The 14,027-nt window shown below is 38.5% G+C and overlaps 1 protein-coding gene across 3 annotated transcripts in view; it reads left to right on the forward strand.

The window, feature by feature from the left end:
* The window catches only part of GABRB3 (gamma-aminobutyric acid type A receptor subunit beta3), a 468,180-nt gene that overhangs the window by 416,982 nt on the left and 37,171 nt on the right, over window positions 1-14,027 (forward strand). For all 3 annotated transcript variants that reach the window (XM_025919405.2, XM_025919407.2, XM_025919406.2), the window contains 2 exons: window positions 8,934-9,016; window positions 11,679-11,816. In XM_025919405.2, the coding sequence (XP_025775190.1) occupies window positions 8,934-9,016; window positions 11,679-11,816 (221 nt within the window). The remainder of the gene's footprint in view (window positions 1-8,933; window positions 9,017-11,678; window positions 11,817-14,027) is intronic.

Here is a 14,027-nt window from a genome sequence, read left to right on the forward strand (position 1 = left end):
GGAAACGGCATTGAAGTGCAGGCAACAAGAACAACAACACAATATAAATTGGACTATAGCAGAGAATTCTGTGCATCAAAGAACACAGTCAACAGGCTGAGAAGACAACCAGTGGAATGGAAGAAAATATTTGCAAATTGTATATCTGATATGGGTACTTAATATTCAGATTATGTACAGAACTCCTGCAAGTCAACAACAACAAAAAATCAAGCGGTTTAAAAATAGCCAAAGGACTTGAACACACTATTTATCCAAAGAAGATATACAAATGGCCACTTAGCATGTGAAAAGATACCTAACATTACTAGTCACGAAGGGAATGAATATCAAAACCACAGTGAGATACCATTTCACACCCGTTAAGATGGCTATTATTTAAAAAAAGAAAAAGAAAAGAAAAGAAGTGTTGGCAAACTTACAGAGTAATTGGAATCCTTATGCATTGTTGGTGGAATATAAAACAGTTCAGACTCCGTGGAAAGCAATGTGACTATTTTTTGAAAAATTAAACATAGAATTATTATACAGTCCAGTAATTCCAATTCTAGGTATATACCAAAAGAAACAAAAGCAGTGACTCAAACAGGTAGTTGTACACCAACATTCACAGCAGCATTATTCACAATAGCTAAAAGTTTGAAACAAACCAAATGTGCATTAACATATGAATAAACAAAATGCAGTATATCATACAATTGAATATTATTTAGCTTTAAAAAGATGTGAAATGCTGATATATGCTACAACAAAGATGAACTTTGAAAACATCGTAAATTAACTAAGCCTGGCACAAAAGGACAAATATTAAATGATTCTACTTATGAGAGATACCTAGACTAAGTAAATTTATAGAGAAAGTAGAATAGAGGTTACCAGGTCCCAGGGGAAGGGGAGAATAAGGAGTTAGTGTTTGATGGGTACAGAGTTTTCTGTTTGAGATGATGAAAAACTTCTGGAGATGGATGGTGGTAATGTACTTTCCAGTAAACTGTCACTTAAAAATGGTGCAAATGGTAAGTTTTACATATATTTTAAAAATAATTCTTTATTGTTTCATGTTTAATTCTACTAATTGTTGACTTGTATGCTATTTGTTTTTGCTCTGTTTGTCTAATAAGCTGTTTCATACCCATTTTCTGTCCTTTACCTATCATCTTCTTTTTTCAAAGCTTTGTCTTCTTCCTCTGCCCTTAGGAAGGTTCTACAAGTTTGCCTTCTCCCTTCCGTTTTACTGTCCCCAGACCAGCAGCAGCACCGTCATCTAGGAAATTCAGAACTGCAGACCTTCTGTTCAGAATCTGCATTTTAACAAAACCCCTCTGTGATTTGTATGCCCATTAAAGTTTTAGAAGTCATCTACATCATTAAATTATTTTCAGCTGTGTCAAGCCTACTGTCTCTGTCTTCAGTATAAGTATCAATTCAGTGCCTATGGCTGGGAATCCTAACCTTTTTTTCTTAGCTTTACAGAATCTATCTATGCCTTTATCTCAGGCTCTTCTTTCCCTGTCTCCCTGTTTTTGTTCTAAAGAGAGCACATATGCATTCGTGCCTTTTGACTACTAGACATACATCTTCCAAATATTCCAAGTTTCATTTTCAATGCTTCCACACTTTTCATATAACACCTCTTTGTTTTATTCACGGTTATGCTTATGTAGGCTATATCCTAGACACAAATTGATTTTCTAGTGAGACTATGGATATGGTGACCCTCATGTCCTTCAGCCTCATTCTCACCTTGGAAGCCTTAACCTCTTAGGGTATAAATCTGAAAAATTGGTTAATGTGCTCCATTTGTTATGCCTAATTGCATTCATTCAGAGTAGGACCTCTCTTCTGACTGCTGGGTTAACTGACTAAGCCTTGAAGTCAGGTGTAATGTATGGTAATTTGAACAGAGTCTAGAATGATATCTTCTAATCTAGCATGCATGGTTTCCAAGCCCTGTGGATATCTGCCTTTAGCACCAATAACTTTTCTTTGAGCTCATGGGTTATATGTATTTGGCTGTGTTCCCCAACCACTTTCAACCAGAGAGTTGTATCCTCTAAACCTATATAGAAAGAGAGAGGGAAAGAGGGACTGGATGTTTAGGTTATGGGGCAAGGCCAGACCACTCATTCTGTCTGGCTAATGCTATTCTTCTAACCCTTTCCAGGGGAACTCACTGTAGTCATGAAGATGTTCTAAAATCTGTACTCTCTGATATAGTAGTCTCCAGCCATATGTGACTGCTGAGCACTTCAAATGTGACTAGTGCATCAGAGGAACTGAATTTTCAACTTTTATTTAATTTTAATTAATTTAAAGTTTAAATGTGAAATAATCACATGTATTCGTGCCTACCATTTTTGAACAACATACTTCTAGATGTGAAGCTCTGCCAAGTGACATCATAACCAGATCCAGATAATTAGGGAGTACTTTCCTGGTTCTTTCAAATTGGTTCCTCCCTTCCTCTTCAGAGGGTTGAGCTTGTAGTATTCTCCTCAAGAACTTCCTCAATCATCCATTTTGACAGTTCTGTTCTTGGCAGATGATTAAGGATCTGGCACAGACTTTTCTGTTCATTTTGGTTTTCAATTCAGCACTATTACCAGTTTTGGCCTTCGTGTTGCTTTGTCACCATATGGTTTGAAAATCAAGAAGAGATACATCAGGACCTGTCTCATTTTCCTGATATGACTACTCATTTCAACAAAATTGATATTTTTAAAATGATAGTGGTTTTATACTGAAACATAGAGATAAATAATCCTGTTTTAGAAAAATGCTGTCTACTAAGGGCTTTGCTATCCTATCTCACTCTTGAGAAGTATCAGGTTGTGATTTCCATTTTGTATAAGAGAATTTATGCTTTTCTATGTATGTTATTATCTTGGTTGATTGTTATATCTCTTATCTATTGCTACAATGCTGCTGTGTAACAAACAACTAGAAAGTCTCAATGCCGGATGATAATAAGTGCTCATTGCCTGTGTGTCTGTGTGATTAATGAACATCTCTGCTCATCCTGGCTAGCTCATTCACAGACCTGGGGGTGGGTGGTCTCTACAAGGGATTAGTGGGCACCTCCATACTTCTCCACTTGGCCATTCTCCATCTAAGACCAGTGGACTCATTTGGGCATGGTTTTCTCACAACAAAGGCAGAAGCACAAAAGGAGACTGGAAACAGAATGCCTCTTGGGAGCTAAGCTTGAGACTGGCACACTGTCACTTCCACATATTCTGGCAGACAAAGTGAGTCACAATTTGGCCCTCATTCAGGAGGTGGGCAGACAGCTTCTTTTTAGTGAGGAGAATTTCAAATGACATGGCTAAGAGCATGGATATTTGGAAGCAAGAAAAGAATGGGACTGCCAACATCAATTTAACCCAAAAACTTTCCCAGCAACATGCTAAGGAGTCTGCATAGCAAAGGCTTTTGGGCAGTGCTATGAATGTACTTTATTAAATTTTTTGTAAAACAAAAATTGGAATAACTTAAATGTTGGTTTATTCCTTGTGTTTTCTCCACATTGAATAGTAAGCACTTGCTTTAGAATAATACATAGTCAGTTTGAGTTATTTGACTTAGGCCCTTAACCCTAGCATCTGAGTTCCTATTCTTGGAAAAATGCCTGATGAACTTGGTATATGGAGAACCAGGAAGAAGAAGACTATGAGTTACCATAGAGCTGTTGTAAATGGCTAAATGGTTACCTGTAAAGCACTAGTCCAGATGGGCTGCTATCCCATGACCATAGACACAGCAATTGCCCAGAGTTCGCAGGCATTTAGGCATCCCAAGTGCAAGCCAGAGGTCACACAGGAGGTGCTTCTAACTTGCTCCTAACTCCTGTTAGTTTAACAAGATTGTGATCAGAGAGCCATGATTCCACTGATGGCTGCATTTTGCTGTGATCATCACTGCAGTAGAGGCCATAAAACTCATGCACATCAACATTGGCCCGCTAAGAATTCATTCTGCAGCAGAAAGATTCACAGAGACCACTTGGCTATTAACACAGGGGGTGTCCCCCAGGCATCTTGACAAATGAGCCCATGGAGCTCTCAGTGAGTCAGTAATTGTGCAGGGCCAGGGCTCTTGCTTGGAGTGCTTGAGAGAGGGCAGGTTGCCTCTTACACTTAGATTTGGGGGATTAAATCCAAGAAAGGTTAAGATATCTCTTTCTTTTTCCACTTCTTGAGTTCCATGCTGTGTGCTTATGCCTGGTCCCCATATCTTCAAAGTCATTTTTTTTGTTCAATGAGTATTTATGGGACACCTACTGTGTGCATGCAAGGAACTATTTCAGGCATTGAGGAGATGGCCACCAACAGGAGAGACAAGGCCCTGCTCTCAGACTTGCCTGAGGAAGTAAAAGCGACCTGCAAATCAACAAATAGATGGTGCTCCAATTGTAGATGGTTCTAAGTGTAATGAAAACATTAAAATGGGAGTAATGAGAGGAGAGGTAGCTGGGCTGAGATACTTTAGTTCTGGTAGGGCTCTGAGAATGCCAGTCAAGGACATTTTCATCTCTGTCCTGTCTGGTATTTACCATGAATCTACAAGATTAGTACAAGTTGATAAAGAGATTGTGTGCATTGCCTAAATGATTCACTACAAGTAATGATCCCAGACTGCCTATAGTCCACCTTTCCCAGCAGCATTGGCAAGGAGGGCTTTTGTACCTTGGCTGACAAGTGAATATTTCAAGTAAATGTTTATGGTATTTAGTGTCATGATCAACCAACAAAAACATTTCCACAGCAGCTTCTCCACGTGGTCTGCGGAGAATTCTGCATTTGTGCAATGACATGAAGAGTTTGCATCTGCCCTTATTATTTTCAATTGGTGAAAATTTAAAAATGGAAGTGCTGACACCAAAGTAAAGCTCGTAATCTTAATGTAATTGAGACAAAGTGAAAACCTTGCAACATGCTAAAAGCCATGGGTCTCTTGACTCAGGCTTCCTCACTCAGCTGTGCAGGCAAACGACACACAGGGATAGTTTATAGATGGTGTTCAAAGATGACACTTATCACATAATAGAATTTTAAATTTACTGGGGATAACGCTCCTCATATAAACTTTGAGTTTATTCCTTGGATTTTCATACTTTTGACTATGAAACACATCTTTAGGAATATATCACTTATAAAAGCAGGACTACCTACTAAATTCTACCCTATTCCACAATGGGTTAAATATCACTATTGTTACTGCACGTGTAGCATGTAGAATATTTACTATCTTCCTTTACATATTGTATTTACAACTTGCCATATATATGATAAGAATATTACATGTATGTATATGATCTCTCTCTGTGTATATATATGTATACTTTATGTGTATATATTTTAGATATGTATATGTGTATTTATATATATAATTACAAATTTCTCTACCTCCTTTGATCTTCAACAAGAACCACACACCATGAGTAGCCTTTTAAAATGTTGAATATACAGTATGTCATACTTTAAGGCAGAAGAGATGTTAAAGAGGTAGTATAGGATTCTGTCTGCTTGGATCTGAATTCTGTATCTGTCTTCCAGCAGCATTGTTAATGTGGTCAAGCTATTTAATGTTTCCTAGCCTTGGTTTGTTTATCTTTCAAATGAAAATGGTAATAACACCTTCATAATATGGTTATTAATTAAATGCATGAGTGTTTAAGGCCTGAGCATAGAGATGGGTACAAAGTAAACTCTCAACCAATGTTACATAAAGTACAGATACGACAGCATGCTGTTCTGAGCCCTGAGATAATAAATCAAAATCCTTTTCTGTAGCATTTCCTAGTCTTCTATCCATCACTTCTCAACTTCTCTATCTTTTTTTTTAATTTCTGTTTTCAGCACGCTTGAAGTGTGACTATTTGCAAAGAAAGTACATATTGAATGGTAGACACTTTTTCTGTCACTTGGCTATCATCTTTCTCTCTCTCTCTTTTTTTTATCATAGGCATAAATTGCAGCCTTAGACACTCTAAGCACTGTTCTCTCTCAATTAGAAAACAAAAAAGAAACAATGACACTTCCAAAAAAGTATCTACTGAAGAGTAATAATGCAAAACTCCTTAGCCAGTCATGTTTCTCACTGACCCTACCACTATTCCTTAGAAATGGTAGTGGAATTCTCAGATTACAGAGGGTTGTGGAAATGGAGCTAGATATTGGTTAAATTCTCCTCTCAGGACAAATAAAGTTTATTGAGGAAAATATGAAAAGTTGTGGGTAGAGGTTGGGGGTTATGCAAATGGAATTCAGTCACTGTGGCTTTCCTGCCTTTGTTCTATTCCCATTAACTAGGCTTGAGGTCTCAGTTCTGAGTATTCAAATTCCCTTCCATAGTTTCTGCAAAGCCTCAGGCCTCAAAATTTGGCCAATTCATGCAAAAAGTTCACTCCCCTAGTAGTCATGAATTTAGCCCAACTTGGAAGAAGGTTTTGTGGCTCAGGGAGAGGTTTTGGAGTGTTGCACTCTTCTTGATTCCTCTTCCCACTCCTCCTTTCCCTTTTCTTACCTTTCTGTCCCAGTAGCACACAGACCTCTTTCCTTCATGTGTTATCCCTATGTTTGTAGGGATGTTTGTACCATGTTTGTACCATGAGTAGGCGCTCATGTCATACTTTTCATCATGAAAGGGTTTCTCTGTTATTTATTCCATAAGGAGAAGAGTAGTAATACATATTTTTACCTTATTCTTCAAGTAAATTAGGAAAAGGGCTCCATTTTATAGGCAGTATTATGCCAGAATGAGAAGACGAGACAACAGGTATACTGGATACTGAATACCCTTTTATAGATTCTTCCAGCATCATGTTCCCCTTCCAGTAATGCCCATGAAACACACTACATAATGTCACAATAAGTGTGAGTCTCTAAACAATCTGGATATGTTTGTGTTCCTGTTTGTATCGGTGACACTGAGAATAAGAAAAACAAAATCGTAATCTCAATTATTGGCCCTTTCAAATGAATAGGTACCAAAATATGTAGGAACTTAAAAACTTGAATATTTCCAGTAGAGATGTTTTTCCTTTCTTCATAAAATTCATAATTTTAACAGAAATTTATTCTAATTTTGCCTTATAGACATCTTGTACGGATGTTGGGTTGTCAATATGCCATAAAACATGCCAGAATTTAAGTGTGAGGCTGGTTCTTCAGTTGTCTAGAAAGTCAGATGCTATGGAAAAATATACCAAAGAGCTAGGTGTTGACTTTGGATTATAGAATGTTATCCACTCCTTAGAATGATAATTGAAAGTGTTATGACATTTGGAAAGGACACACTTTCACCATTGGTATGGGCTTTATAGCATATGTCTCCATAGCACTTGCATACTATTTGTAGAGAATAATTTAGTATTTATCCATAATTGCCAAATATGTTGACATTTTCCCTCACTGTTCTTTTTGGCCATTGAAGAGTAGAGCTTTTCTCAACCTGCTTCTTATCCATATGCTAATAGAAAGACATATTTTACTACTTCACTTATGTTAAATGAGACTAGCCCAACAGAATTGGCACATGCCTGGTGTTTTACTGGTGTTTTGATTAAGATCTGCTGATAGGAACAGAACTTTATCATGTAGCCCAAAATAGAATATTCATATGGAAGGCTACCTAGAGAAAGCTTATTACTGGGCTTCAAGAAAGGTGGAACATGGAAGGTGGTTGGGAATTCAAGGTAACTCGAATCTCAGGAAAAGACATTCTTACTTCTTCATTCTTCTGATCCACCATCTAATGGCTATAATGAGGGCTGGCAGTTACACATTCCACATAATTTATAAAAATGCTCTTCCTTCAAATATGTAGTACATGCCCTGCAAGGCCATGTTCTGTGATCCAGCCATAGTGACCACTATTTCCTCAACCATCTACTCTCTGCATTTTCTCTACCTCTGTTATTCTTTCTCATGCCTCGCTCTCCAATTTCAAAATGACATCAAAATCCTCTAATTCATGAACTTGCAAGGTCAGCTCTGTTCTTGCCCTGTCTTTAATTTACTTCCATGTAAGAGAATTCCTTTAGCTCCATTCTGCCTTTTAACTCAAGGCCACATCATAGATTCTTGATCAAGTAATGGTTCAGTCATCTGTAACTGTGGGTGGTATTCTAGAGAAAAAGAGTATAAAATATAGTGGCTGAATTGCATTTCAACTGAGGATTTGTGTAGGTTGGTTTTCCTAAAATGAAGCTGTAGACAGAGTTGGAAAATAACCTGACATTTCTAGAAGTGTTGTCTCTTAATGTACAGTTGATTTAACCATTGCATGGTGGAGGTTTAACTGTCCTTGGACAGTTAATGATATAAATTCTTTCCATGGCTGCAGATGACCTTAAGGAAAGCTAACCAACTCAATTTTCATTCATAATTAATAACCAAATATTTTCTTTGAAAAGATATATGATCTCATGGTGAGAAACTCTGAATCATTAGGATCCAGCCCAAAAGACAACTATAATAAAATAGGATCAAGCAGAAGCTTGGCTGAGAGTTCCAAAGTGCAGCCTATGAATCTGTAGCTACATAGACATTCACATGGAAAATCAAAGAATTCAATCTTGATCTAATCAGTGATGTTCCTGCACATACGTTTTTTCTGTGCTATAAACCTGTGCTATAAAAATTGAAGACCAAAGCTTCCTTAGAAACACCTTCCTCTGCCGTAGATTATCCAAAGTCAACATGAGTACTTTTAAGAGATTTAAAGTTTTTATATTGCTTTTCTTGATAAAGCTGGACTATAGGATACTGAAAAGTTATTCATTCAGTACACATTATGAAATATGTTTAATCAGGTGTACTTTGAGGAAAGGATGCCCTACATGGACATTACTCATTGTTTAGCTGGAAGCAGTTTCTCTGCTACACTTTCTCATACCATCTTTAATATATGCCTTCATCTGTGTATTTCAGAATCACCACAACCGCAGCATGCATGATGGACTTGAGAAGATACCCCTTGGATGAGCAGAACTGCACGCTGGAAATTGAAAGCTGTGGGTATCTGTACTTCTTTTTCATTCACTGTATTTTAGGTGTTGTCATTATTTGGCATCTTTTCCAAGGCATATATAATTTTCTTGCCATAGTTTTTAACTATCTTAAATACAGGAGGCTTAATCCTCCACTCCACAAATTTAACTGTCATGAGAGAGACAGAAACAGAGACAGAGAGACAGAGACGGAAACAGAGACAGAGACTCAGTATAAAGAAGTTCTCCTGTCTAATCTGATTAAGAGAGTCTGCTTGGTGTACTGAAATGTAAGAAAGCAAGCTCTCCTCACCTTGATCCATTCAGTGAGAAGAGAAAAAACACTGAGATGCAATTTTCTCACAATATGCTTCATCACACATGAGTGGCTCTACTCCTGGGAACCTGGGCAGTTGGAGTAAAACTCATTTCCCATCAGGAACTCAGCTTTACAAGCAAGCTATTCCTGCATTTTGGCAATTTTCTCAATTTTAAGAGATTCAGATGCCTTATTGGTATTTCAGTGTTGAATACATTTTTTGTGAGGGATGAAAACTGCATCTTTATTATCTAATAAACAAGTGTCCCTCCTGATACCTGAACTACATCTCCTGGCATATCCAGATGTTGCTGTTTCTGTTGTTACTTATCCTGGTCTATCATAGATTGGTTTATAATTAGTCTCAGTTAGGTTTAGTCTTGTCATATTTCTTTAGGGGGAAGGCAAATGACTGCAGTGATACTGATGCATTTGTGGTGAGAATTGAGTGTCATTGTGAGCAACTATACTGGGAAGTTGTGCTGGGTGTACACATGTTTTCATCCTGTATAGAACTGACCCCACTGTGCACCTCATTTCGACAGTATATCACTGTCAACTTTTCTGAGAGCCATGCTTTCAGAAAGTGGGGGACATGAAATCATGTCAAGTGATGCATAATGGAATCATCTGGGGAGATTTAGCATGGAGGACAGAAAGCTCAGTGGAAAAATGATGATTTCCCAGTAATTGAAGGTTTATCTTAGAAGTAAAGTGGATTCTGTATGGCCGGAAGGCACAACACCCAGTGAGGTGATGGAAATTTCAGGAAGGCAAGTTTGGGACCTAAATAAGGAAGCAGCTCCTACTCCAAATCTCTGAACACATACTGAGTAGCCTCAGAGGGTGCAGATTCTGTTACTGTGATGTTTGAACTGAGGGGGAGAATGGGTAGGATGGTCTGTTATCAACTTCCTCAGAAAGTCAGGAATAATCCTTCACTTCGGAGCCATTAGAGAAAATCCATAGTTAAAGCATTTGAGTGGAAGAAAGGATTTTCTGGTGACCTGACTACACACATATACAAATGTTTTTATTTAAGTCAAGATGGAAATGTGGGGAAGTGTGAGCCCCCACTCAAGGGGGAGGGACACACTACTGGGCACAGTATGCAGTCTGAGCTGCAGCCAGAAGACCAGTGGTGCCAGGCTGGGTGAGCGAGAGAAAGAGAGTGGATGTACTCACAATACATACAGGGTCCAGTTCTGTAGATTCTTCACATCCTTGTAAGGACTTTGGATTTATTTCACTAATTGTATTGGGAAACATTTGAGAGATTTAAGCAGAAGAGTGGCTTGGTAAGATGTGTGTGTTATGAACTGTTGTCATGATTGCCAGATGTGAATGGAATGTAAGGAAGTCAGAGAGAAGGGAGGAGACAAAAGTTGTAACCACCAGATCGAAGGAGAGAAGGCAGAAGATGGGACAAGGGAGATGACATTTGCCATGGAGAGCAGTCATGCCCATAGCTTTGGCCTATTTGTCAAATATTGAGTATCTGCCTTACATTGTATTACACATTCAAATTTAAAAAAAAAGTCTGTTATACTGATAGGATATTTTTCTCTAGGTCTAAGTTTTAATCAACCTTACTAATAAAGTTAACTTAATTCTGTGGAAGACTCTTGGGTGGTGCCAGAAACATCAGATTTGATTGTCCTATTGTCTCATTCTGAAGAAGCATTGATTGATTTATTACAAGGTGAACAATGTACACTATGCTAAGATCTGGGCTTGGAGCTATAATCCGGGTAATAAATACTACCCTTTCTAAGGTCCAATAGTATCCCAACCAAATGCATTTCTAAAGATGGCAGACCTCATAGCCAGAAACGTCTGATGAAGCCATATAAAAATACCAAGGAGGACCCTACTTTGCCCTGAAATTTTCTAATGTTATCAAACTTCAACATGTTAAATTCACCCTCAGTGTTTTAACTTTGTCATAGTTTTTGAGAGGAGTTGCTTTTCCAGAATTCCTTATACTTGAGGTTTAATTTTTTTCTTACAACCATCTTCTGCAGTGCTGTTAATATATATTTTAAATTCATTTCTATGCAACATCCAGTCCAACTCTATGATTAGGCTTTGTAAACAGAATTCTGGTGAGAGCATTCAGCCTCCCCAGCTCCTCTACTTCTCAGTGCTAGTGTGGTCTGAATGAAACAGCAGAGGTAGTAACCAAAAATATTCGAAAGTTAGTTCTTTGATGATGCTTTTTCTCATAGTTAAGCACATGGAACAAATCTACTTCAAATATGGGAAAGCTGTTATTTCATTTTATTAATTACAGTTTCTTTAGGCTTGCATGTAAACAAAATGAAGATTCTTCATTTCTGTCATGTCCCCACTTCTCTCTCATGGCAGATGGCTATACCACAGATGACATTGAATTTTACTGGCGTGGAGGTGATAAGGCTGTCACTGGAGTGGAGAGGATTGAGCTCCCTCAGTTCTCTATTGTGGAGCATCGTCTGGTCTCGAGGAATGTCGTCTTTGCCACAGGTGAGTCCTGTGTTCACTCACTGGAAGCCTAGGCAGTGATGGTCTCGTAATGAAACCATGCAGCTTACTCACAGAACTTGGTCATTCAAAGATGTACTGTCATCAGTAATTTATCTTAGGTACTCCTTTTCTCTGTGTCTAAAGGGATTGGTAAACTTTGATGGGAAGGAAAGATCACCTCACAAGGAGATGCATTCAGGGGATAGTTACTGAGAAGTTAAAAAGCTAGGGTGAATTTAACCAACCCACATATGGTAACATAAGAAACTCTCATTTCTGGGCAGACACAAATCCAGTGATAGCCTTGAAGGCAGACAGGAAGGGAGGAAGGAGAAGGAGGAAGATCTGAAGAAGTAGTGCTATTCCCCTCCCAGAAGTAAGATAACTTCACCCCACTTCTGGGGTAGCAGCCTTGGTGGTCCAAGAAATTGGGCCACCCTCAGCGAGTGATGCTTCTTGAAATATGATCATATTCTCCTTACACTATCTGGTTAAGGTTGCCCTAGCCTGGGTTTCATTGTCATCTTTGTTTCAACTATCTAAAGATTGAGAAGGTAATTTCTGCTATCCTGTCTGTCCTTGCTGAGGTTTCATTAAATTACAACTATGTGTATTTTAACATTGTGCAGTGTTTTCTTGTTACCCTTGCATTCCTTCTATATATATTGTAATTGAGGTAATAAACAAAAGCCCTTTTTAATCAGTAAGGTTTTATAAAGACCACAAACTCTGGGTTGAAAATGCTAAATAAAGACAGAGCTGGAACCTTCCACCTTGGCTTTCTTCTGTCAGTATAGCTTGAACAATGACAAGTGGGTGCCAATCAGCTCCAGTTCTGTGAGGGCATCCATAAAGCCCAAGGAAGCCCCTGTTCTTTCTGCCTGTTGCCTCTGGCTGGAATGCCTGTGACCAACAGCCACCTGCCTCTCCTTTGCCTGGTCACCTCTGACTCATTCTTTAGCTTAGTCTAGATGCCATTTCCTCTGGGAAGACTTTTGGACTCTGATCTGCTTACACACTTACACACTGCCTCCCCAAGCTGGATTAAGTGGCTGCTTTGTGTTGCCACAATACTGCTCTGCTGTGCCTCTCACCTCAAGGATACATCTCCATTAGGAGGGGCCTGTCCTGGTTATGGTTTACCCCTAATCCCATCCCCATCTTGTATAATGCCTGACATGTCCTAGGCATGCAGCAATAGTCCCTGGATAAATGAACAATGAGTCAAGCACCAACTTCCCTCCTCTCTACCCCAGCTGCTAAGAACCAATGAGACATGCTAAGTATAGACAAAAGCCCGAATGCTTAAGACACCAATCTGGCTCATTTTTATGCAGTTCTACTTTATCCTCTGTTGCAAGAGGTGCTACAGATATCCCTGTAGTCTCTAGAGGCACTCACGTCAGATGGACAGTAAGAGCCAGCAAATACATTGGCTTATTGTTAAGCAATGGTTTCTACAACCAAGAAATCTGCCCTGTGATGCATTGGATAAAATGCTTTACTGATTTTAGAACCAGGATTCAAATTGTTCCATGCTACAAGTGATATGTGCAGATGTTCTGCTCAGAACATAAGAGTAGTGTTCTCTCAGTGGAATAATCTTCCCAAGCCTGCCTTGGTCTTGAAAATTGCCATTGTGGCCATTAGTATGTTGCCTTGAGGATCTCTTACTGCATTTTCATGCAGCCTCATCAAAAAGATGGATGAGGTCTGTGTGCAGTGCTTCCATAGGAAAATGCAACCATTTAGAATGGCCTTCCTGAATCCTCTACCTCAAAACCACTAAGAGGCCTTTTTTTTTTTCTAGATGCACTCTTTGTCTTTCTTTGAAGTAGTTATATGGTAGAAAGTCTCCCAAATAGACACTACAGATGTGGGGGATAATATTTAAACTATGCATAGAGCAATCAGCCCATCAGAATGAAGTACAATGTCTTCTTTCTAGCACTTACCAAGTTCTGGCATTTGCAAGATATAAGCCAGGGACTCCGTATCAGTCAGTTACAAACCTCCCAACTTTCAAAGAGCTTGCACTTTATATTGTGTGTCAATTATACTTCAATAATAACATTTTTTTTAAAGAGCTTGCAGTTTAAAATTAGTCTAATTGGTCAATTCATAAGGAAGTGGCATAAACTACATTGTTAAAAAATATTTTAAAATTAAATGTTACACTGATTTGTTTTCCTTTCCACAAGTGTTCTTAAT

This window comes from Puma concolor, chromosome B3 (assembly GCF_028749965.1).
Source record: "Puma concolor isolate L17-30 chromosome B3, mPumCon1.1.hap2, whole genome shotgun sequence".
NCBI lineage: Eukaryota > Metazoa > Chordata > Mammalia > Carnivora > Felidae > Puma > Puma concolor.